At 31.4% G+C, this 25,740-nt stretch overlaps 1 protein-coding gene and 2 long non-coding RNA genes across 5 annotated transcripts; 1 reads left to right on the top strand and 2 right to left on the bottom strand.

The window, feature by feature from the left end:
* Positions 1–12,363: 12,363 nt before the first annotated feature.
* LOC122194520 (uncharacterized) lies at positions 12,364–13,616 on the bottom strand. The gene is made up of 2 exons (XR_006183506.2): positions 13,174–13,616; positions 12,364–12,691 (listed from the first exon to the last, which is right to left on the bottom strand). It is a non-coding gene; the product is annotated as an uncharacterized LOC122194520 (long non-coding RNA).
* Positions 13,617–14,775: 1,159 nt separating this feature from the next.
* LOC111901369 (uncharacterized) lies at positions 14,776–16,215 on the top strand. The gene is made up of 4 exons (XR_002853494.3): positions 14,776–15,238; positions 15,362–15,413; positions 15,744–15,788; positions 15,939–16,215. It is a non-coding gene; the product is annotated as an uncharacterized LOC111901369 (long non-coding RNA).
* Positions 16,216–18,462: 2,247 nt separating this feature from the next.
* Positions 18,463–24,579, bottom strand: LOC111901348 (uncharacterized). Of its 3 annotated transcripts, none has more exons than XM_023897209.2 (22): positions 24,355–24,579; positions 24,087–24,187; positions 23,747–23,957; positions 23,567–23,648; positions 23,180–23,465; positions 22,995–23,097; positions 22,778–22,914; positions 21,948–22,121; positions 21,642–21,847; positions 21,343–21,486; positions 21,152–21,240; positions 20,932–21,079; positions 20,755–20,842; positions 20,516–20,679; positions 20,257–20,432; positions 20,119–20,173; positions 19,968–20,040; positions 19,781–19,882; positions 19,580–19,679; positions 19,201–19,496; positions 18,946–19,086; positions 18,463–18,800 (listed from the first exon to the last, which is right to left on the bottom strand). In XM_023897209.2, the coding sequence occupies exons 1-22, from the start codon at positions 24,521–24,523 to the stop codon at positions 18,618–18,620; spliced, it is 3,228 nt and encodes a 1,075-aa protein (XP_023752977.1). In that variant the 5' UTR covers positions 24,524–24,579; the 3' UTR covers positions 18,463–18,617. The 3 variants fall into 3 exon arrangements, with proteins under 3 accessions (XP_023752977.1, XP_023752983.1, XP_023752989.1); XM_023897215.3 differs by having other exon boundaries at positions 24,359–24,498; XM_023897221.3 differs by lacking the exons at positions 24,087–24,187; positions 24,355–24,579 and having other exon boundaries at positions 23,180–23,455; positions 23,747–23,885.
* Positions 24,580–25,740: the final 1,161 nt, after the last annotated feature.

Below are 25,740 nucleotides of genomic sequence, written 5' to 3'. Positions count from 1 at the left end.
ATGAATAGGGTGTTCCGTCCTTACTTGGATCAGTTCGTTATCATCTTCATCGATGATATACTTATCTACTCCCGAAGTAAGGAGGAACATAGTCAGCATCTACGAAAAGTCTTAGAAACATTACGATCGGAGAGGCTATATGCAAAGTTCTCCAAGTGCGAGTTTTGGATTCGAAGAGTCGAATTTTTGGGCCACGTCGTTAGTGAAGATGGAATTCACGTGGACCCTTCCAAATTCAAGGCCATTGAGAACTGGTCAGCACCGAAGACCCCTACAGAAATTTGTCAATTTCTAGGTCTCGCTGGCTACTATCGCATGTTCATACAAAACTTCTCTAGCATCACGAAACCACTTACCACACTGACCCAGAAAGGTGTGGCCTTTGACTGGGAAGAGAGACAAGAGAAGGCATTCCAAACGCTGAAGCAAGCCTTATGCACCACACCGATACTAACCCTCCCCGAAGGGATAGAAGATTTCGTTGTGTATTGTGATGCATCTAACCAAGGGCTTGGTTGTGTTCTTATGCAAAGAGGAAAGGTCATTGGCTATGCCTCCCGTCAGCTTAAGACACACGAAATCAACTACACCACGCATGATCTTGAGTTAGGAGCAGTTGTGTTTTCTCTAAAGATCTGGAGACACTACTTGTATGGAACAAAGAGCACTATCTTTACATACCACAAGAGCCTTCAACACATATTTGACCAGAAGGAGCTCAACATGAGACAACGACGGTGGGTCGAGCTACTCAATGACTACGAATGCGTAATTCGTTATCATCCGGGTAAAGCCAACGTGGTAGATGACGCCCTAAGTTGGAAAGAATACTCTGGTCGTAGAGTTAATTCATTGACTATGAATATCCATTCACACTTGTCCACACAAATTAAGGAAGCTCAGCTCGACGCTTTGAAACCCGAAAATGTGGCGGGTGAATCTGGGATAGGGATGGATAAGAACTTGGAAGTCAAGGGTGGCAGAGCTTTATACCTCATGGATTGTATCTGGACACCGAAACACGGTGGTTTCTGAGACTTGGTCATGACTGAAGCACACAACACTAGATATTCCGTCCATCCAGGTTCGGATAAGATGTATTTGGATCTTAAAAAGTTCTACTGGTGGCCTAACATGAAAGCAAATATTGCTACCTTCGTGAGTAAATGTCTTACTTGCGCAAAGGTTAAGGTCGAGTACCAGAAACCCTTAGGATTACTACAACAACCGGAAATACCGGAGTGGAAATGGGAGCGGATTACTATGGACTTCATAACCAAGTTTCCCAAGACAACGGGTGGACTTGATACCATTTGGTTCATCGTCGACAGATTGACCAAATCCGCACATTTCCTACCAATCAAAGAGACTGACAAGATGGAGAAGCTTACCAGAACTTATATAAGGGAAATCGTACGACTGCATGCTATTCCAATATCCATTATCTCTGATAGAGATAGTAGATTCACTTCAAGGTTCTGGCAGTCGCTACAAAGTTCCCTAGGAACTAGGATGGACATGAGTACAACCTATCATCCGCAAACCGACGGGCAAAGTGAGAGAACAATACAAACTTTGGAAGACATGTTGAGAGCCTGTGTGATCGACTTTGGAAAGGCATGGGATATCCATTTACCCCTGGTCGAATTTTCCTACAACAATAGTTATCACACAAGCATAAAGGCTGCTCCATTTGAGGCCCTTTATGGCCGTAAGTGCAGATCTCCTCTGTGCTGGGCTGAGGTGGGCAACACGTAGCTAGCTAAAAGACGATTTCCTGACAACAATCTCATAGGTTTGGAAATCATATGGGAAACGACAGAGAAGATCGTTCAGATTCGTGAACGATTGAAAGCCTCTAGAGACCGACAGAAAAGCTACGATGACAAAAGGAGAAAACCTTTGGAATTCCAGGTGGGAGACCGCGTTCTATTGAAAGTCTCACCCTTGAAGGGCTTGATACGCTTCGGAAAGCGTGAGAAGCTAAATCCAAGATACGTAGGGCCTTTCGAGATTCTCGTTAGAATCAGCCCTGTAGCTTACAAACTCAATCTACCTCGCGAACTCAGTAACGTACATTCTACTTTCGACGTCTCGAACTTGAAAAAGTGTCTGTCCGACGAGACTCTTGTAATCCCACTCGACGAGATCGAGATCAACGAGAGCCTCAATTTCGTGGAAGAACCTGTAGAGATTATGGACCGAGAGGTTAAGCAAACGAAACAAAGCCATATCCCGATAGTGAAGGTTCGCTGGAACGCCAAGCGAGGACCTTAATTCACTTGGGAGCGCGAGGATCAAATGAAATTGAAATATCCTCATCTTTTTACTTAGTTATTTGTAACTACTTATTTGCTTAAACTCTAATTTCGGGATGAAATTCTCTCTAACGGGGGGATGATGTGACAACCTGAAATTTCTATCTTGTACAGTTGTGCAACTCAATCACAGTCAGACTTATTTCTGCTAACTTTTAGCAATGTTTAGAGTCTATTTGAGTGTTCTAATCATAATGCATTCAAGAATCAAGTGTTAGGAAGTATCTTCTAGGGTTCAATATGCAACAAACTAAACCCTAAACCTAAAATGAGGTGTTTACGGCCAAACTTTATAAGCTTGGGCCGTAAACTCTCTTATGGCCGTGAACTCATGCTTAAAACATGAGTTTACACCCTTTTTCCTCATTACTTCCATTTTCAAGCCAAGAACTTCCACTTTTCTCTCAGGTATCATAAGGATCTTCATTTCAATCTTTCAAAAGTGTAAGTATTTCATCCTTTGATTTGTTGATACATCTCTTTATCTAGCACACTCCATTGATTTCATCCATGAAATCATTCCGTTTTGTTAGATTTTCAAGTGTTCTTCATTTCACCAAGAACACACACTAGTGTTTTTGGACTTTAATCACCCTAACAAGCTTCTACATTGTAAGTACTCTTTTCTTAGCTTGTTATATACTTGAATCAATTAGTTTGCACCTTGAAATCATAAAGAAAACACAAATGAAAGGTGTTTACGGCCAAGGCATCTCCCAAGGCCGTAAACCCTAATTCTTGGGTGCAAAGTTGCCACAACACTTTCTTAAGGCATGGAACTAAGTCTAGAACACTTCCTTGTGAACTATAGGACCTTAAACACAAAATGGTATTAGTTACCATGAGTTTACGGCCTTAAACTCATTGGGCCATAAGCCCATGGGACGTAAACTCATGTGGTAATTACCATGGGCTGTGAACTCCAAGGTGAAGCCCTACAACCCTTAGATGCAACCCTTTTGTACTTATAACACTTAAATCAAAGTGTTTTCCATGTTCTAGGGTGTTTATACTTGCATAATTAGTTGTTATAAACACTAATTGTAATCATATATGTGTCATTATATGTTAAATAGGATCCTTTACCGATCTTTCATTCAGCTCACTCACTATCAGGTGAGTTCATACCCCCTTAATTTATCTTTTAAATGATTTTAAATGATTTTATGGGGGGGGATACAAGTAGAAAACATGCTAGTTATTTAATCAAACACATGTGATTAATAACTGTGTTTCAAACAAAGGATTTCATATACTACAAACTTTGTTTTAAACAAAGGATTTCTTATACTTTCAAACAGTATTATCAATCAAACTGCTTTTAAATCGTTTTATAAACTGACATCAAGTCATTAACATTTATTGTTAAACTCTTTAAAATGTATTACAAAACCTCTTTAAACTTATATATTGTCAAAAGCATGTCTATATATGTATAGTTATATACATAGTTTGGTTTAATTCAACCTTCCAAATCAAATGTTGCTATTCGATCTTTTAATTTGTAAAATCAATCAGTTTCAAGTAATGTGTATGATATAATAGGAAAATCACTAGCTAACAGATCTATCAATCAATCAACCGTGGTTGAGGATTTGGTTTTCGGTACAATAATAGAATCAGAATCTTACGTTACTTCGTCTCTAACTACATTCATACTTCTCAATTGTCGGATGCCAATATTGTAAAAAAAGGGTTCATTTAATTTATTCTCTTTCTACTTTCTCCTGTATTCAATACCCATGCTGATTTTTTTGTTTGAATTCTTAATGCAGTTGTAGGATTCCATAATTTAAATGCAATAAGTAGAGTTTTGTTGATACCATGTAATCGTCGTGCTTCTCGCAAGTATCAATTATTTGGATTTGTTACATATACATCAGACACACACGCTCAATCACTCAGATACATTGTTCTTCTATATCACTTTAGCTAGTTAACAGTGTTATCATCAATCGTCCTCTTGATGATGTGATTGACCTAATTTAATCGATTGTTAACATCCTACAAACATATCTATGCTAAAAAAAAGATTTGACGACTTTTTTTTTTTGGTTTTTTGTATAACTGTTCATGAGCACAATCAACAGTCATATGAACTAGTGAGACTAGTGAGTTTTGTGAGGTGGGTGAATTTATGATCACACATTTTGGATGTAAAAGAAACCGAAAAAATGAAAAATAAAAAAATGTTTATTTATAATTTTCAAAAAGTTTTATTTAAAAAAGTAATAAAAAAAAACAAAAAAAATCAGTGCCTATAGGTTATATTCTACATACTCTAACATAGGGGTGAGCATTTGGACCAGACCAATTCTTGGACCGGACCGGTTTAAGGGAATATTGTGGACCGTGGACCGTTCCGGATGAGACTTACCGGGTCCAGGTCCGGGTTTTCCGGTTTTTAGACCCATTTGGACCGGTACTACTTTACTTGCATACAATACAATTTGTTAAAACGTGTTTTTGGGTTTGCTACAACTCTTTAAAACGAATATGTTGTTGGGTTCGATACGTTACAACTCATTAAAATGAATATTTTTTTGGGTTTGATACGATACAACTCGTAAAAATGAATACGTTTCCGTTTTTGTGCCATTTGACTAGTTAAACTTTGATTGTTTATATTTTATATCATTTGTTTGAAGTATTGTAACTCATTGAATATAACATCAAAAACAACAAAATTATAGTCTAAAATCATCTACAAACTTTAAATTACACATTGGAAAAAACTGTATGTCAATCCGATTTAAAATAAATGAGATATGCTGGTTTAAAGAATTTCACAAAATACAAAAGTTCAAATTTCTTGTTGAAAAGCTGAAATATTTCAGCTTTGATATCTCATTTTTGAAGGATTGTAACTCATTGAATATAACACCAAAAACAATAAAATTCTAGTCTAAAAAAATCTACAAACTCTAAATTACACTTTGGAAAAAAAAACCACATGTCAATCCGATTTAAAATGAATGAGATATGTTTGTTTAAAGAATTTCACAAAATACAAAAGTTTAAATTTATTGCCGAAACGTTGAATTTTTTTTGCTTTGATATCTCATCTTTGAAGGATTGTACCTCATTAAATATAACACCAAAAACAACAAAAGTATAGTCTAAATTCACCTACAAACTCTAAATTACACGTTGGAGAAAACCGCATGTCAATCCGACATAAAACGAATGAGATACGCGTGTTTAAAGAATTTCACAGAATACAAAAGTTTAAATTTCTTGCTGAAATATTTCAGCTTTGATATCTCATATTTGAAAGATTGTAATTTATTGAACATAACACCAAAAACAAGAAAAGTATAGTCTAAAATCATCTACAAACTCTAAATTACACGTTGGAAAAACTCGCAACGAATGAAATATGTTTGTTTAAAAAATTTCACAGAATACGATTTTTTTAAAGAAAAATAAGCCAGTCAAAACCTGTTTTTACTTGATACGGTCGGAGCATACCGGTTTTTCTTAAATCCTAGAACCAAGAACCGGTTCGGGGCTCCAAAAAAACGGTCTGGTCCAAATGTTCACCCTACTCTAACATTATATATATATATATATATATATATATATATATATATATATATATATATATATATATATATATATCATGTGGAATAGTCTACATCTTTTAACACAATATATATTTATGAGTAGTATTCTATACAAATGATGTGAGAATATGTAGAATATTACATATGGATGGTGATTTTTTTTTTGCTTATTTTTTAACTTATTTGTCAGTTTTTAAATTAAAAGTTTCAGTAACTACTAATAAATATTGGTTTTAATATTTTTATTTTTTTTTATAAAATTTATAAAATTTTTAACACTAAAACATATGTGGTCGGAAGCGTGTTCTTTTGCCTTACAACATTTTCATGGTTTCACCATACGTTCACAACGAACTAAAAAATTCTAGTTAATCAATTTATATGCAATATCTTCTACTAGTGTATGTATGTTGTTGTTTGTGTGTAAAATAAGCAGATCATAGTTTGTGCGTGGTTGTATGTGTGTGCGTCTAGATGTTTATATGTGCAAGAAAGAAAATGCATCCTAAATATAGCATTGTATTTTCAAAGTACAATGTTATAATTGAGAAGAATTTTCAATATTACTGAACCATGATCCCCCAGATATCATTTAAAACCCATAAATGTTTGATTAGTTTTGTTAGTGTACCAAACTACCAATACATATAAATGTTTGATTGGTTTAAGTGTCTAGTTGTTTGATGCAATCAAACTTTTCTTCTTTTTTATTGGATTAAGTCTAAAAGTAAGATTTGTAATGTTGATTGGTTACGCTACTTATCATATCTAATCTTTTCCATCAAGAACATTGGTCATTTTATCAACATATATAATTTAATTACTTTTTTACGATAAGAATTTTTCATCATGAACATTGATCATTTCTCAAGTTATTGTATCAATACTTTTACCAGAGGCTGAAAAATGATGAGTTCTAACCTTTTACCAAGAAAAAACTTTGGTTCTGTCTTTTGTTTTATCATACATGGGTTGTTATTTAACATTGTCCTTTTGACTTATGGTGAGAAATTTAGGATTGATGATCAGAAACATATAGGGGAAAGGAAGGAAGATGTTCATTAGTTCTTGTATATGTCGGAACACACACACACACACAATAGAAAGAAATAGAGGAATAAGGGTAGAAGTGTCAATAAAGGGGCTGAACTCGTCAAACATTCTTCGAGAATGCTTGAATTCTTCAAGAATTTTTCGGTTGTATAAAAAGTTATGGTGTTACAAACATGCAAATTGATTTGTATTCTTCAGTTCTTTAACAATACTTGAATTCTTCACACTTTCATGTTAATTTTTATTTAAGCATTTTTCAAGAATGTTTGAATTCTTCAAGAATTGTAAAATGTATTCGGTTGAAATTTCTTAAACAAGTTTTATATTTTATCATCAAAGAATGTATTTTATGTAATTTACTTACATTTTATGAGTATTGTGTAAAAAGAATATTACATATTCTTTAAAACTATGTTATAATATATTTATGTATTCTTAAAGAGTTGTATGGAATTGAATGCTCTGTGCAATTGAAATTAAATAAATGAAAGTAAAAGTGAATGTTGCAAATTCTTTAAAAACACTACATTCTTTAAGAATGCTTTTTGTAATTGAATTTAATTAAAATATGATTGAAATTGAATCGAAAATGATTAAAACGTGATAAGAAGAATTAGTCGAACAAATATCCTTAAAATCCTCCCTTCCTAACTTGTTTAAAATCAAAACGTCCAATGTATCCTTCTCCTGGATTCAATATAGAAAGTAATAAAAAATTTCTCGTTTAATTACTATCATGTCATTGTTGACCCTAACTTTCAATTATTTTAATATAATTGATACAATTTGGTCATACATTAATACTATACTTACAATTCATATTTAATCATAACCTTCCCTCCCTCCTCCCTCCCCCTCTCTCTCTCTCTCTCTCTCTCTCTCTCTATATATATATATATATATATATATATATATATATATATATATATATGTGTGTGTGTGTGTGTGTGTGTGTAATTAGGTTCGGAGACGAACAATTATGAAATCGATAATACGAAAACGAATACTAACCATCCATTTTTGAATGTTATTTTTATCGAATGTTTTTTTCGAGTATATTAAAAATTTTATTTTTTAATCCTTTATAAATTAATATTAATATTAATATAATATTGTTTTATAAAAGTATGAATTCTATTATTTTTTATAATTTTTTTATTATATGTAATCACATGCGTAAACTACTCACGTGTGATTAAACCATGTTATCACGTTCTCTTGATTCTATATTTGTTCTTCTTTGATCCTCCTTTTATATATATATATATATATATATATATATATATATATATATATATATATATATATATATATATATATATATATATATATATATATATATATATATATGGGAAGATTCAAACGATAATGAAAAATAGGTTGAGAATGTAAGAATGAATCCTAACTACTTATTTTATGTGTTAGAAATTATAATGATAAGTAAAAGAAAGAGAAAATATGTAAATGTGCCTTAACTAAAGCAAGAAAATATATAAAAAAAACAATATTGGATCTTCATTTATCATACCGATCCTAAATAATTGATCATATCTTCGCATATCCTTAGGCTATCTCTAATCTTCATGTAATATATATATATATATATATATATATATATATATATATATATATATATATATATATATATATATATATATGAATGATTGATGAATGGATATTCAATTTGAGATGTATGAATGATTGATGAATGTTTATTGATTATTCATGAAGATTAGAGATAGCCTAAGGAGATGTGATATTGATTAGTAATTAAACATTCATCAAAGTTAAACAACATTCAATAACGAGGCATGTAATATATATATATATATATATATATGTATAAAACATTGAATGTTGTTTAACTTTGATGAATTTTTAATTACTAATCAATATCACATCTCCTTAGGCTATCTCTAATCTTCATGAATAATCAATAAACATTCATCAATCATTCATACATCTCCAATTGAATATCCATAATATCATGTAATATCGATTAGTAATTAAACATTCATCAAAGTTAAACAACATTCAATAACGAGGCATTTATTTGTGTATTTAAGTGAATCAATCATTTTTAATCAACATGAAACAATTTTCACAACCTCATCATGTTTCAAACAATTCAATGTTTACAATGTGGTTTGTCATCAAAAGATTCACAAGTTTCGATCTCGATCTACAGGAATAATATAGGATTTGAATTAAGTTGACTGGGTTTGTATAGTTTATGTCTTCAATGATTCCCTCTTTTATTATAATATAAATGTTTTGCCACAATTATATAAGTTAACTTGTGTTTTAGTTATGTGTATTTTAATTGTTTCATAAAATGCTCCATTGAGCTTTGTTTCTATAACACGCCATATTCACATATGAATCTTATGCGGTATAATCACATATGATTACATAGAAAGGTATAATATATTGGCATGTGTATTTAAATGATATATATATATATATATATATATATATATATATATATATATATATATTCACATATGGATATTAAATGATATATAGTATGTTTATATGTAATATACATACATTAACATGTAAATATTTTTTGTACATATGAATACAAATATTTAATTGCCCTGTATTCTCATTTAATCACATGTGAATACATATATTTTTATATATAATCATATGTGAATCTTACATGATATATTCAGATGTGAATCTTAAGTTGTATAGAAATATGGCCCTACGAAATATTTAATCAAAGAGCTAATGTATATATATATTTTTAATATACCCCGTAAGATTCGCATGTAAATATATATTGATTCAAATATGAATACATCATTTTTATTATATATAATCACATGTAAATATATTTTACTTTTATATATAATCATATGTGATTATATTTTACTTTAATATATAATCATATGTGATTACACATAAAAGTAGATTATGTTAACATATTTGGTTCCATGTGTAAGCACCTCGTGAATTCCATATGGTAGCTTTAAAGAGTGTATCATGATATGTGCAATGTCCTTTTATTGGTCTTACACTCTATAATACTCCTTCCACATGTCTTACCGCATACACTATGTTGACTTGGCGTATTATAGAGTGTATCACCATAATCAAGAGGATCTTGCTATACATGATTTAAAGCTACCATATGGGATTCACGAGGTACATACATGCATAAGTATATCTTCTAAACTGCATATAAGATATTCATCGAAGTGAAGGTGATGTATTGAAGCGCTACAACAAGGCTGCGATATAAAGTGAGGTTGGAGTAAGGTTGTCCATTATTGGTACTAACTTTTCCTTTGTATCGATGAGAGTGGGAGTAGGGTTTGCAAGATGACATTCCAACTCGTTCCACTATTTCCAAATCATATTTCTTCTAATATAAAAACAATCCACTCATATGGCATGAAACGATAACACCGAGAAAATAGTTAAGAGGGCCAAGATCCTTCGTTACAAATTCATATATAAGTTTAGTCAGCACGTAAGTTAGAGTTACCTATTAGTAACTGTATCCATTAATAAAATAATAAAGAATAAGTTAAAGTTGAGTTTATTTTGAAAAAAAAAATCAAGCCTAAAACTGAAAAAGACAAAATATATGGTCTTTTATGGAATAAATCCTAAAAGGAAAGGAATTTTTACGACTACATGGAGTGGCACGACATGACTATTAACATATAATGTGGCTCAACCTACACCACCCGATAACTCGATATGTCAAGTTTAGGTCTCCTACTCGACATAATTTAACCACATAATCTTTCCTCTTTATTCTTTTTTGGCTGATTTTTTAACATAAAATTCAACTTTTTACCAATATTTTTTTACAAAATAAATACCAATAACTAATACCAATTTTACCACTCTCAAAACCATTAACATTCATCTTATTTCCTTCGATTGTATCTTTGCAAAATGTCTTCTTCAAACTCTCAATCCAATTCCATTAAGATAGGGAAGTCCTTGATTATAGTTTGAATCTTGATAAAAGAGACGACTTTGACTAGTACATGGGTCGAGGCATCAAAGGAACCTTCGGTCGACAACAACTACAATGATGTCATTTTTTTGAGGAACATGTTAGCACCCATTTCCTCAACAAAAGACATCAAGGTGACTACCGAAGAAAGATCGAATCTACTCAAAATAGGTGTACACAAACAAAGTGGAAAGGAGTTTAACGTCCTGTTCAATAACTTGAAACCCAAATGACAAAGGTGATGAAAGTGATCGTGCAAATGATGCAATCATTTTATATCAAGTTCTTAAAATTTTCCGGACGGAAAACATAAACCTTTTATATATTTAGAGTTTTTGAAAGTTGTCAAGAAGTCCGAAAAATAACATGCAATCAATTACTATTTTTTATTATGTTTCTTATGTTTTAGTTTAACGTTATGCATTTTTATTTTAAATTAATGAAATTTTTATTTTTTATTTAAACTAGTTGTTTAAAACAATATATTCATCAAATGACCAAACAGAGGAGTGTGTATGACGCAAATGACCATGAAAAACTAAAATTTATTAAATGAATGTGACTTTTGTAGAGAGGGGGCTCTGCGGAAGGCCTGAAACTCTAAGGAATCGGACACGTGGGAAAAAAGACAAATCATTGTTTTACATAGTTCTATAGAAGATGTCTCTGCAGAAATGCGTATGTCTCTGTGGAGCTCTTGTACACCTCTGAGGAAATGGTAGCTAAAAGCATTAAAAAAATGTCAATTTCACAGAGGGCTCTATGGATCCGCAGAAAGGCCCTCTGCGGATCTGTTCTTCGTCGTCCAACAACAGCTCTGAGGAACTGTTCTGCACCTCACCATCTTCATTCATGTTTCTTCGATCGATCGATTCTCCCTTCCTTTTTCCGTCTTCGTTCCACAACAAACCTCCCCCAAACCCCTTCCTTCTTCCGTAGCCTACAATACAAACTTTTTTTTTTTTTTTGTGATTTTACAAAAATACACCTGTCACCTCATTTCCTCAGTGCTATTCAAATTCCTCAGAGAGCTTGGCCTTTTGCAGAACCCTTTCTACGGAAGTCATGGTCATTTAATAAAATTCAGTTTTTCATGGTCATTTGCTTCATTCACACCCGTCAATTTAGTTATTTGATGGATTTTCTCGAATAAAAAAAATTGACATGACAAATCTTTCCTCTTAAATGTAAAAAAAATATAATAATAAAGATACGAACAAATCAGAGATTACACTGATGTAGCAAAAAAAAAATACTAGCAGATTAACCGTTGAAAAAAGCACTCCTACATTATCTTTTTCACTTTGGGATATTTGATTGATTTATGCACTTTTAGCATTATTATCCTTTATTTCCTTGGTCAAATATTTCATTATTTTGCTAGTCTTGATGTTGATCGAGTGATAAAGGAATCAAACTTATTATGTCTAACCTAATGTTGCAAATCTTTGAGTTGAAAGAGGGATCTTTAAAAAATAACCCTTCTGCTTTAGAGTATGAATCATTTGAGTTTTTAAAAAAATGGATACTCATTAGGTCTCTAATTTCGTACTATATCACAGATCTTCAACCGGACATTTGGTGGTTTAGGTTCAAAAGCTTTTTCTTCAAAGTGGAAACAGATTATACAATGAAACTTCAGCTTTTTGGAAATTGCAGTGCGTTTATGCTTCATAGAAATTGGATGATGAACTTTATTCTTGAAGAAAATACTTTTTTCTGTTAATCCTTTTATGTGTGTGCACATCTACACTGTTTGAACTCAGAATCAAGCCCTAACAAAGAGGATATGAATCATCAGAAACAATAATTTGATTTCGGCATCAAGCCCTAAGAACGACGATATCTACAATCAGAAACTAACAATAATCCAAAAGTTTCATGTAATATTAATTATAGCTCTCTATGCATATGCGAAAATGTTTGACTTTGGAATCAAACCCTAAAAATATCCACAGGCGATATCGGTATCAGAAACTAACAAAAATCCATAAGCTCTTGATATAAAATTCACATGAATCCAATTATATTCGCAGATGATGCTTGCGCATCCGGAAATACACTTGAATGAACAAAATTAGTTGGATCGCTTATTTGTTCTTTCATATACATATTCACACGAGCAATTCAATTCACGAAATTATACAAACAAAAAACAAAAATAAAAACAGGAGAAGAGTGCAATTGAATATAAGTTTGATCGACTGGAGCAAAATCATGGAGTATTTTGGATTGGAATTTGGAACATCGTTGTTACCTGTCGCGGAAGTGAGAGCGAAGGATAGGGGAGACGATCCGAGAGAAGGCGAGGCGTAAGCGAGGGCAGATGCGGAGGGTGTAGACGGTGATGTGACCGACGAGCTGCTGGAAGGATCCGACGAAAAGACTGAGGCTCCTGATCGGCGGCACATATAGCGTCAGTGGAACCGCCGAGAAGGCCACGGCGAAGAATAACTGCAGCATTTATTCGTCGATTTTCGACGTCGGAGAGATCCAGAGACGATGGGATTGGGAGGAACGATTAATTAATTTTTGATAGATGATGAATTGATGATGATGTCGGTGTCGGTTTCTTCAATGCTGTTTGTTATAAAGTGGACGGCCCTGATCAGCCCTTCAAGATTCAAATTATGTGTTATTTGGTTTAAGATCTGATTCGAGTCGACTTGCGAATCGCTATTTTGTTTTTTCTTACATATGGTGTCGGGTTGACTTAACCCACAATGTCTAATTTTTATTGATACACTAAGTGTGAATTAAAAAGAATATCTAAGGTGTAAATGTTAAGAATTTTTTAAAATAAAATTTTGAAATAAATAGAAATATTCAAATAATAAACAAATAGAATCAAAAGAATAAAGATCATCTAGAATATCAATAATTGTCTTGTTATCATTTAAACCACGGGCCTTTCATTTTCATATATCTAAAAGCTAGTTCTAAAATATTGTTGTTTGAACACTTAACCTTATGTTTTTTTTTGTTAATCTTAGGACTTTGCATTTTGACCGGATGTAAGAAAAACTTAATGAAGCATTTTCGTTAAAAACTCGTGTATAACACGTGTTGATTTGAAAAAAAAAATATATTAAAAACTAAGGATTAAATATTCACCAATTTTAAAATGATATATTTCAATAGGATTTAATTGAAATAGTGATTTGTTAGGTATTTTTTAAAATAAATTCTTGAAGTCTTAACCATAGTTTGCAATAACTTCAACCAAATCACTATAATTTTTTAAAGAGCGATTAGTGATCAGGAGTTAGTACCACCAAATTAGTAGAGTTCGCCAAAATCTGAATTAATACCAGCGACCTCCAATCTAAGATGCAAAGCCTCTATTAATGAGGCTAGTCCCACATTGGCAACCAAATCATCTTTATAATCATGAAATGAGGAATTAGTTAGTACTTTTAATAAAAAACATACCTTTGAAGCGTTAATCATAGTTTTTCATAACTTAAACTAAATCATTCTATTAATCAAGAAATTACAAGTAGTCATTTCATTTCTCATATCATCTTCATATGGTGGAAATTATGCTTACGTATTTGCGTCAACTATGAAATGATTTATTTGCATTATCAAATTCACATAAATATTCACCTTTTTACCTTATAAATGAAATTGACACTAATTGTAAAAGTACAAATTCAATGATGCACAGACTTATTGATAAAATCCTTGTCATCTGAATAAATAGTAAAAAGGTCTGAAAATTCATTTTTTTTAGCTAAAAGTTAATATAAATGATGAGTCAATATTAATTATGTCTTATTTGGTAAAAGATCCCCTAACCTAATAAATAAGTAGATTTTTGCCACGTGGCATTCTCTAAGCCTCCCCATCGAATTTTTCCCGCTCCTATCGTCTAACTGAATTCCCGAAATTGTCACTCCTAATTTTGAAATCAGATTTGTATGGTATTTGATAAGACTTTCCAATTTGTGGCCGAGATATCAGTCATTGATCACCGAAATTTGAGACCGCCATCCTCCCTCACCATAAACCCTATTCTCTCCACCATCTTTAAAAACCTCATCAATCTAAGGATCTGGTTCTCAATTTTCACACATATATTAATCTTGAAGGAAATCCAATTTGATTTTCATACATATTCGTCGCCACTCACCCTTCAACATGATAGAAAACATAACCTTGTCATCAGCGTTTTCATCTTAGTTTTTTCTAATAAGCAATGTACCGTCAAAGAAAACCCTAGACATCGTCGCCGCTACTCTCTTTGAAAACCATAGATCCCCAACTGTTGCTATCACCCAAGCTTCACTATTAAAAAAAATCATAAACCCACACTGTAGGTATATTTGCTCTTCTTTGACTGGAATACTTGATTTGCTTTTGGCATTTGGACCATCTTTTGCTTCTTTTGGTTTCTTGAAGACAAGATTGAAGTTATTAGTCATTGGGTTTAATTATTTCAGGTACAATCATCTTGCTATGATTAATCCGAGAATTCACTCTCTCAGTCAAAAGGTAAAATAAATTCTTCAAATATCCATATGTGTAGGTTTTGCTGTTTTTTTTTTTTTCGTTTTGACACACAATCACAATCACTTACTGTTACTGTTAGTCTCTTATGCTTATAAAATTGTTTTAGATATTTAGTTTATTGGTGTGACCCTTATACACGAGCTCTTGCATCCATTCAGAATCATAATGGTATATTTATTTGGGTATATTTCGGTTTTGAAATATTGACATGTTTGTTGTTCTTATGATATGCACTCTAAAGTAGCCTTTAGTTAATCATTTTCTGCTTAAGTTTGCTAAATTTGGCATCACACATCTCTTTCTAATATGCAGGGTCCATATAAGGTTAAACACATAATCATTGGTGGTCCACATAAGGTTAGTAATTTTGTTCAATTTTATTATATCTTTACATGTTCTTGCATTATTCATTTTTCCCTTTTTATTTACCGTTAATAAAATTATAACATGTTTATGTTTATAGAATCAATTGCTTATTCGTGCATGTATTTTATTGTATCTGTGTAGGTGATTTTCAATTATAGCATCTTAGATTCAAAGTACAATGATATTATTTTGAAAGTAGAATGTTATAATCCTCATGATAAGTATCATAGTAGGATGATACAATAAACATGACCCCATAATAACAATATATCGTTGCTTATTGAATGAGCTGATGTTTGTGTATGTACTCAAGTGTTTTTGGAGGAATTACAATTATGTTATTACCCCTCCTGTTACTCCATTTTTGCATACGTTACAATTCCATTATTACCCCTCCTCTTAATCCATTTTGCATATGTTACAGGATGATTGAAGTGTAATTTTTAAAGAGGATGTTGCATATGTTTTTTTTTTTAAAATTAAACAGGGACCATCCTTCAAATATTTTTATTTATGAGAGGGAGCATTCCAGTAAGTTGTATAACAGGGAATGAATGAACGAGATTTTTTCCAAAAAAATGATAGTTATGACACTTTTTTTTTGTCAATTTAGTCATTTTGATGCTTTTTTTTTTGATAAATTTGACAATTATATTTTAATTTTTTTTTATTGTTATTACGGAATTATCTTGAAACCTACCTAATTGCACCATTTTACTTTATTCTGTTTTCCAAATTATTATGGAGTTCTTTTTTTATTATTATTATGGCATCCTACATTATAATAAACGGCAAAGTATTATTATTGCATTGTACTTTATTTTTTTCTCCAAATTATTATGGCATTCTACTTTTTAATGGTAAAAATGGTTGTTTTGGCATAAGGTGACAATGGTTTTTTTTTAAAAACGTTGATTTACATGCAAAAAGAGCATTTTAAAGCAATTTATAGCATTTTAAACGAACATTTTTATATCAAGTACAATTGACTAAAATGAGCACATTCTTGTCAAAATGAGACAATTTGACAAAGTAAAATTTGTAAACATATGGCTTGTGTTGGCATTTGGTAAAAATTGTGTAAACCGAACATATTTTGGTCAAAATGGGATTGTTTTAGTAAGGTGAAAATGTTGCAAGAATTGCATTTTCAAAGCATTTTATAGCAATGTATTTCTAATAGAAATGGTATTTTAATATAAGTAAAAATGGATTAAAAATAACCATGATATAGTTACAAATAACATTCAATGTTGTATTAAATAAACTTTTTGCAAAGTTATGATTAATTATTATGATTTTTAGGCTTTATTTTTATTTTGTCAATCGTGTATTACACGGGTTATAACCTAGTCTACAAATATAAAAGTACATATGTGATGTCTCATACAATAAGTTAATCCAAAATTTTGAGTTTTTTAATTTGTTGAATGAAATTACATTTAGTAAATATGGTAACTCTGAAGAATTAATCGATAAATGTTAAGTAATAAGATTTTTTAACTTATAAATGTGCCACAAAAAATTATGAACCTTAAAACGGTGATCTTGTAAATATGAATTATATATTGAAATATACATCAAAATATGTGTTTTCTATATTTGTTTAATAATTAGTTTTTTAACATGTAACATTAGAAAGCACAAATTTACATAGAAATGAATTTACATATACAATCGAGAATACAACAATAATTATTTTGTGAACTTTTTTTATTTTCTTTTTAAGATTCATTGAGTTTATTATTGCATTCAATGTATTTTAATACATCTTATATATTTTTTTAAGATTCTATGCATTTATTATCACACTACATGTATTTAATACTTTATATATATATATATATATATATATATATATATATATATATATATATATATATATATATATATATATATATATATATCTCCCTATACTAATAAAAGAGTAGTTGTTTTGTCTTGTGTCATCATATTATACCTCTTAATTAATGTGTTGCCACTTGTCAATCTATTACTTCTCCATTTTAAATGTATTAGACCTCCTCATTAATGTGATGTTATTTGTCAATATATTTTTTCTCTATTTTAAATTTAAATTTAAATTTTCAATTTTATATTATTGTTTTCATTAATTCACAAATAAAAAATGTCTAATACATATTAAAAATTAATTTTACATATTTATTTAAATCAACGATTATAATTTCACATAACTAATAAAAATATCTCTTAATTAATAATTTATTTAAAATAATTGATTAATAATTTTAAATTTTTATTAGGATAGATTTGTTAAATTATAACTTTTTTATTTTTATAAATTGTAGGATCACTTCAAAAAGAAAAAACTGTTAAAATATATATTAGACAAGATTTTAAAATTTATGTATGGTTTACAAAAAGTTTCGCTAAAATGACAACTATTGCAAACACCACCCTCAATGTCCATATGGTTTAAATTCATTACACGTCTAGTCTTTGAGAGTAACATCGTCTGATTTTGGCTGTTATACACAAACGTACCCCTCAAGCAAGGGTATTTTTGTCTTTTCATTAAACAAACTGTCAATGCAATCATCAATAAGGATAGTATCTCACAATATCGTCCCTAATTAGTTTCATAACTCATCCTCCACGAAAACCATTAGTCGTCATCATTGTAATGACAAGTCACCCCACTTCATATCAGAAATAATGTAAGCACTTAGAATATTTTTGTACAACTACATATCCACATTTTTCAAGGTCTATGTTCTCTATATTTACATTTTAAGAGCCATAATCTTCAACAAAAGCAAATGTACAAGTAGAGTGTCTTGAACAAAAGTTAAAGAAAATCTAAGGAGAAGTGATACATGTAAGCAATTGTGTGCACAATTGCCTAACACCTGATGAAGTATCCGTTTGAGATATAGTTGAAAGTATTGTTCTTGCTTCCAAAAGCCCTTCTGAAATACTTTGCACAATCACTTCCTCACTTGCCATCAATGATGCAAGTAACTTCCCACCACCCATCCTTTCCTACTCCATATTTCATTTTCACATAGTCATAAAATAGGATACTATAATGAAAAAACCATTGCTATTTCTTGCATTTAACCAATTTTCATTTTAACAATCTTTTTTATAACTCAAATAGTAAAAAGATATTTAAGGTGAAAAATACCATTTCGGAACCATTCTTTAGAGATTCCAAGGAGACTTTAAGAAGATCTGAAGAAAACGGAAGCACAACGGATTTCAAATGGTACACAATGGAGAAAAGAACCTGGATGCATGCAGATCTGATCTCAGGCTCCTTCACATTCTGTTGATAAAAATTAGGCATTAGAATTAGTAAACCCAATAATAGCAATCTATCCAATTATGAGGAGGGCATTTAGGTCTTTTTCAGAAAGGAAAGAAGGATCAACTTGCTTACACCAAAAGAACGAGTAATTCGCGGGAGAGTTTTGAAAGCAAAGGGTTTCTTGCCAGAATCTGAAATCTTCTGACAAGCACTGATGAGGACATTTGCCATGCATAATCGAAATGACAGCATCTGATTTCTTGACATATTTTTGGAGGAGATTAATTTTAGGTCTTCACAAGTCAACTGGTCAAGAACATAAGCTTGAAATGTACAGGTGTCGTTATTTTTCGGTAGCTTTGGATCTTGAAGCTCGGAACACACGGCTATTGCAAGACAATCGATACATCCGTGTTGTGCTTTTGAAACTGAAATAGAAATAAATAATTAAATGTTTACTGAAAGGAATTTAAAAAGTTTTGTAATAAATAAAGGGAAGTTAAATACTTACTTTCGTCTTTATCTGTGGATGGCCATAAAAGAACAGTTTCTATTGATTCTTTGATTTGGGACATCATGCATGGATGACTAACTGACTCCATGCCTCTAACCTACACCCATAATAAACAGAAATTGGAAAATAAATTTTCAACATGAATGAATTAAAAGTTGAAAACTTAAAGAGATTGATGGAAATGTATTTAATTTTAACCACTAGGGATGTGCAAATTGAGAAGAGAGAGGCTTTTATCTTCAGTATATCATGATCATTTGTAGCACTTTCTAGTTCAGATGAAACAAATGGAAAGAGAACCTGCACAACACAGCATATGGCAACTTTGTTTCTTTTTGACTTAATGAAGAAAGAACGACTTAATAAAGAAATATGTGCAATATACATTGGGATGAAGTCGCCCACAGAGCTCAGCTGATAGTTTTCTCACATCTTCAAATTCAAGCTTGTTGAATGCCCTGAAACAGTTTACTTTTATTAAAAATGATTATTTCTCATTTGATGTTCAAAAGTAAGATGACAGTTTTTTTTTTTACCTTTTGAGAAGGAGAGCTGCAATACACTGAGAGTTGCTGATGTCGATTCTAATATCTGGAGAAGGGCACAACGGTAAATAGGGAAGAAAGTGAATGTGTTAAAACTTAAAAGAGTTTTTTAAAAGACACAATGCTTACTATTTTGGCTGAGAAGATCACCATAAACAAGTGAGGATTTGAGGTTGTTGAAAACTTTTAATGGAAGAAGGCGTATGATAAGCAGTGGACAAAGTCGATCAAAGAGAGAATGTTGCAGTTTTATATCATTTTCTGTAGGGGATATGTTAAGTTCACTCAAGAAGCTTTCATCAATTCTGCAAGAAAAGAAATAAGGTTAAAGAAATGAATTAAATAACATAATGATATGAATACTTAAGGATGATATATAATTATATACTCTGTTTGTGATTCTGTATATAACAGAATCTGTTGGAAGACTAAATGAGCTTCTCCTGCTAACTGATCACTTATATAACTTAGAAACTTCACAATAATCGGATTTGATGACTCAGCAAACATCTTGTCCACTAATGGTCCCACCAATAATTTCCAATTCGTGACCTGAAATAGATCAGAAATATAATAAAAACAATAATAGAAGAAAACATTTGAAAGGATTTTGGTATTTAATCTTACAGATCTTGACCACTCTGGTATCAACTTGAAAACTCTATCAGCATCCCCCTTTATTCCCTTCTGATGATCTGAGATTGCATTGAGATTGCTGTGGAGAAGGAAATGATGAAAAATAGAAACAACAATTATTATAATTATTATTATTATTTTAAATGCTAAATCACTCAAAAATAGTACCTCATACAATCTAACAGCATTAAGATAACCTCTGGTTTATGGTTGTTGTGTGTGAGTATGTCAAGTAATGTGGTAACAACAGATGAATGTAATGTTGCATCTGATGAGTAAACCAGACTTACTAACGCAGGCAATGTTAATGAAGGATCTACAAAAAAAAAATGAAATTTTTTAATGATAATAATGAATTTACAAACAATAGTAAATTAGAAAAACTAACCAATAAGTTTTAGTAGTTTGGTTGCATGTGCACGAATTATATCTTCTTCATCTTTGAGACAATCAAGCAAATGGTTTGCTATATCCTGCCTGACACATTTAATTATGTTTGGGAATGAAAATTGTTCAAGAATCAATAATAGCCAAAAAAAATAATAATAAAAAAACTAGTAATAATTGCATGTTGCATACCAAACTGAATGTGAAAGTATAGCTTCTGAATGTGATGAAATGTGGATAACTTCTGAAAGAACATCTAAAGCATTCCTTCTTTGAGCAATATTTTCACTAGCAACACGCTTTAGAATTTCTTCAAGGCAGTATTTATCTGGGCTCCTGATAAATAATTACATATGTCAAAACTAAAAAGCAAGAAATAGCAATGTACTTTCATTTCTTCATGTTACAACATTCTACCTAATAAGAAAAAAGTTGAAAGTACAATGCTATAAGAGGTAAGATAGAAAAACTTAAAACTTAAAAAAACATACATGGAACAATATTCAGCAATTAATGTTACAACAGCTTTGGCTGTAGCATCACGTTCATCCAAAAGATTTAGTAGTAAAGGCAACATGGAATTCATCTGTTTAGTGTCTGTAAGATTGTGTCCAAATGCAAGATGATTTGTTCCAAAGATGATTGCTTTTAGAATTGAAATAGCACCATCAATCACATCATCATCAGCTGAAGAAAGCTGAAGAAAACTCAATATATTAGTATAACAATATAACATAAACTACATAACAGTCAATAAATAAATATATATGAAATAATATAATTGCTCAAAAAGATACCTGTGATGTAACAGCACGAGTAATATCCAGCCTGTGTTCTGTCATTGCAGTATCAAATTGCTTTGAAGTAAAATGCCCTAAGAGAAGTAATAAGCAATTTATGAAGAAATTTATGGTTGCTATTCCACTCTCTTTATTGTCAATGTGATCTGTGGTGTAGTTCCCTGCATAATACTGTGTAACTCATTTGTCAAATTGACATAGGTGATGAGGTTGTTAGGGTATGGAGAACAAGATGGAGGAAGGAATGATTTAAGAAAACACAAAGCTCTACTTTTGGAGTGTGTGTATTTATATTGAAGGATGAAGAGATAGATGCAACTTTGGAATATGCCAATTTGTATAAGCCAAAAACTCTACATTGAGGGTGTGTGTAATTATATTATTCATGTAGTGTTCTCAAGAGTTATACCATAATGTATTGTACATCCAAAAATATTGTAGACAATGGATATTGTTTATGAGATGTAATAAAAAATATAGAAAGGAGAATACTGTTTTTTCAAGTTAATTATTACACACTTTGTTTGGTAGATAAGGAATTTTCCAATGTAACTTATGTGCCAAAAAATATTTATTTAAAATGATAAAATTTTCATCCGTTTGAAACAACTTTAGTAATAGTAAGTGCTATGTGTGTCATGATTTGTTATTACTTCATCTATATGTATAATACAAGTTTAGTTTGATAGATGTTTGTCTAGGTTAAACATGAACTTTTTTATTTTCAAAAACCTTCATATTTATAATATTATAAAATAAGGTTATTTCTAATAACATATATTTGTAAATACCTTAACTGCATTCGACTAGTTTGAGTTATATCTAACCTCAATTCCAGACAAGTATTGATCCAGCAATTCCTTATGACGATTAGAAAGCCGATGATCTTCCAAATGCAAAAGAATCCCATAGTGTTTCCAACAAGATGAGAGAAGCAAAATTCCCGTTTTAACCTTTTGTGAACCTGTCTTCCAAGAGATGAATGATCAGGATAACAGGTGCAAGAAAGTAAATTCACTCACGATGATGATAGCAGTTAGTTACCTGTCTGATCTTGAGAAGAATGATAATCCTCTTTTGTCTCATGCAACCATTTGAGAACTCTTTCCAATCCTTTTGCATGCAAAGATCGACTTTTCCTGCTCCACTGAGTTATACATAAATCACAACAGAGAACTCAAAATTGAGACAACTACTGGAAATTAAGTGATAAAAAGTTGAGAACATACTGCAAGGAGTCTCTGCACAAGTGGAATGAGCTGATCAAGAAGATTCCAAAGCAACAAGCTTTTGTCCACATCCTTTGTGTATTCAGAAACTGGACTGATTGGCTTTGCTGTTCTATGAACACCAATAGCTCCTACTGATATCTGTGGATGTTTGGATGGTTTTTTAATGTTCTCTAAAGTGTCAGATGGTTTATCCTTTCTTGTTAATGCAACACTAAGGGCTATTACACAATCTGCAGCAGCCATTGAAAGACGAGTTGGTAACTCAAATCCACCCTGCAAAGTACTACAAAACAAACATCAAACCATAAACATTGGATAATCCAGCTAAATCTGAGAAGGAATGAAGGATGCAGTGCAAAATGCAAATATGTTTATACTTTATACCTCCCACTGTTGATTAGAGACAATAGATGTGTGCTGCATGTGCAAAAAGTCTCCAAGAGTCCAGTGTACCTTTCCTTTATCCCTGCAAGAATAAGAAGAAGAAGAAGAAAACAACGTGTAAACAACTTTTTCTTCATTTATGATATATTGGTGGTGATAGAAAGGGTTTTGTGACATTACCAGTTGTTGAAAACTTGCTCATAGTCACTTCATACTCTATGAGACGACGTGCAAGGATACACCAGCCTAAGGCAATATAATGGTCTTCTTTCCTCAATACAATGTCAGAAAAGCTTCTTGCTAAAGCTTGAAAAAGAACTTCATCTTGAAAGAGCCAATTGAGAAGAATCAACTCCTGGTTCTTGTTTCTCGACTCCTTACTTCTTAACGACTGAGACCCCAAACAATAAAGAAGTTAAACACATCTTTTTTTTCCATGTAACATCGATAATTTCTATCAATTGAGTTTGGTTTTACTTCAAAATTGAAAGATCAATAGCATTCAAACAATTGTAATTACATGTTCAATCATGGGGATCATAATTTCATCCAGAGACCCTTCATTTTCAGCTCCATCCCTAACATATTTGTGAAGAATCCGCAACGAGTTCTCCAACGAAACTACATAAAACAGTCATAGTATTCGAATCAGAACTCAGCAATCAGCATTGCCTACGATAATCGCAGATGACTAACCTACTTGTGTTAAAATTTTGAATTCCACAATTTTTTTTTATCACAAAGCCAGGGGATAATAATCTGGTAACACAAGAAAGATAAAAACTCACGAACAAGTGGATTAGGAGGGTTGAGAGATGATTGAAGACGAGAAATGGAGTCGATGAGCTTAGTAGGTCGAGCAGTAAGAAGGGTTGTCATAACTCGGCCCACCGCCGCCGAAACCAATGATTCTTCCTCCTCCGACTTCCATATGCTTTTGTGTTCTTCAATTTCCATTGGGTGCGCCAAGAAGCAAATGCCTTTGCCTTCGGAGAGGTCTTGAACAATGAACACTCCTAACGTCTGAATAAAATTTAGGAAATTATCACTGAAGCCCCTTAACTTTGAAGAAATTCAGTTATAGTACCCAAACAAACAGGGGAACTTTTTTTTATTTGGGAGTACGATATTTGCCCTCGAGGCCTCTAATTCTTATTGAGAAGGGAAAAAATTACTAGTTTGGTTGGTTTCAGACTTCAAAAAAATCGACATTTCAGGGTTAGCATATCTTCATGATATAATTTCACTTATTTTTTTTATTGGGTAAATGGCACAAAAAACACTATTTTTACACAGAAATTCGATTTTGACACCGTGTTATTTTTTGTGTCAATTTTGACACTGTGTTTTCCAATTCGTTACAATTCTGACCACTTGACTGGTTAACCAGGTTACATGCTGACGTGGCATGATGATGTGTCAGTTTTGATGACGTGGCATGCTGACATGATATGCTGACGTGTCAAAATTGAATTTTTTTCTCACAAAAAACACTAAGTTTTCATTTTTTTTCGATTTTGACACTATGTTTAATTTTTTCTTTCAACTTTGACACTATGTTTTTTTGTTCCAAATCGAACATCATTTTTTCCAATTTTGTTCAATGTTGACAATTTTCTATTTGAAACCGTATAAATATTTTTTTAATACACTTAAACCGTATAAATATGTTTTTTTTTATTTAAAAACCATAGTTTTGTATAAATACATTTTTTTTACACTCAAACCATATTTTTATGTATAAATATGTATTAACTATATAAAAATTGTATTTTATATTAATATGCAACTTTAAAATGTGTTTGAAGGTTTATAGGCGTGTAGTTGATCAAAATTTGGATATCAAGTTTGCAACCCATCAAATTTTTACATCTTATTAGAAGCTTATGGTTAGTTTGATTCTCATGATATAACTAATGCTTTGAATGTAAAAAAAAAAAAAAAAACACCTTGTATTTAAATAAAAATGTGGTTTTTAAACGAAAAGAATATGTTATACGGTTTAAAATGTAATAAAAAAAATATATTTATACGGTTTCAAATGGAAAATAGACAAAATTGAACAAAATTCGATAAATGATGTTCGATTGGAACAAAAAAAACATAGTGTCAAAATTGAAATAAAAAATTAAACTTAGTGTCAAAATCAAAAAAAAGTGAAAACTTAGTGTTTT

The sequence above is a fragment of the Lactuca sativa genome, chromosome 5 (genome assembly GCF_002870075.4).
Source record: "Lactuca sativa cultivar Salinas chromosome 5, Lsat_Salinas_v11, whole genome shotgun sequence".
NCBI lineage: Eukaryota > Viridiplantae > Streptophyta > Magnoliopsida > Asterales > Asteraceae > Lactuca > Lactuca sativa.
The sequence above is the reverse complement of the archived record's forward strand: the minus strand, read 5'-3'. Positions and strand labels throughout refer to the sequence as shown.

What these genes read in the sequence shown, in the direction of transcription:
- LOC111901348 (XM_023897209.2), bottom strand. Translation starts at nt 24,523, where the DNA reads ATGGAAATTGAAGAACACAAAAGCATATGGAAGTCGGAGGAGGAAGAA. An exon ending in GAGCAAGTTTTCAACAACTG is followed by an intron (nt 23,649 to 23,746) that starts GTAATGTCACAA and finishes TTATTCTTGCAG; the next exon opens with GGATAAAGGAAAGGTACACT. An exon ending in ATACTTTCACATTCAGTTTG is followed by an intron (nt 21,241 to 21,342) that starts GTATGCAACATG and finishes TAAATGTGTCAG; the next exon opens with GCAGGATATAGCAAACCATT.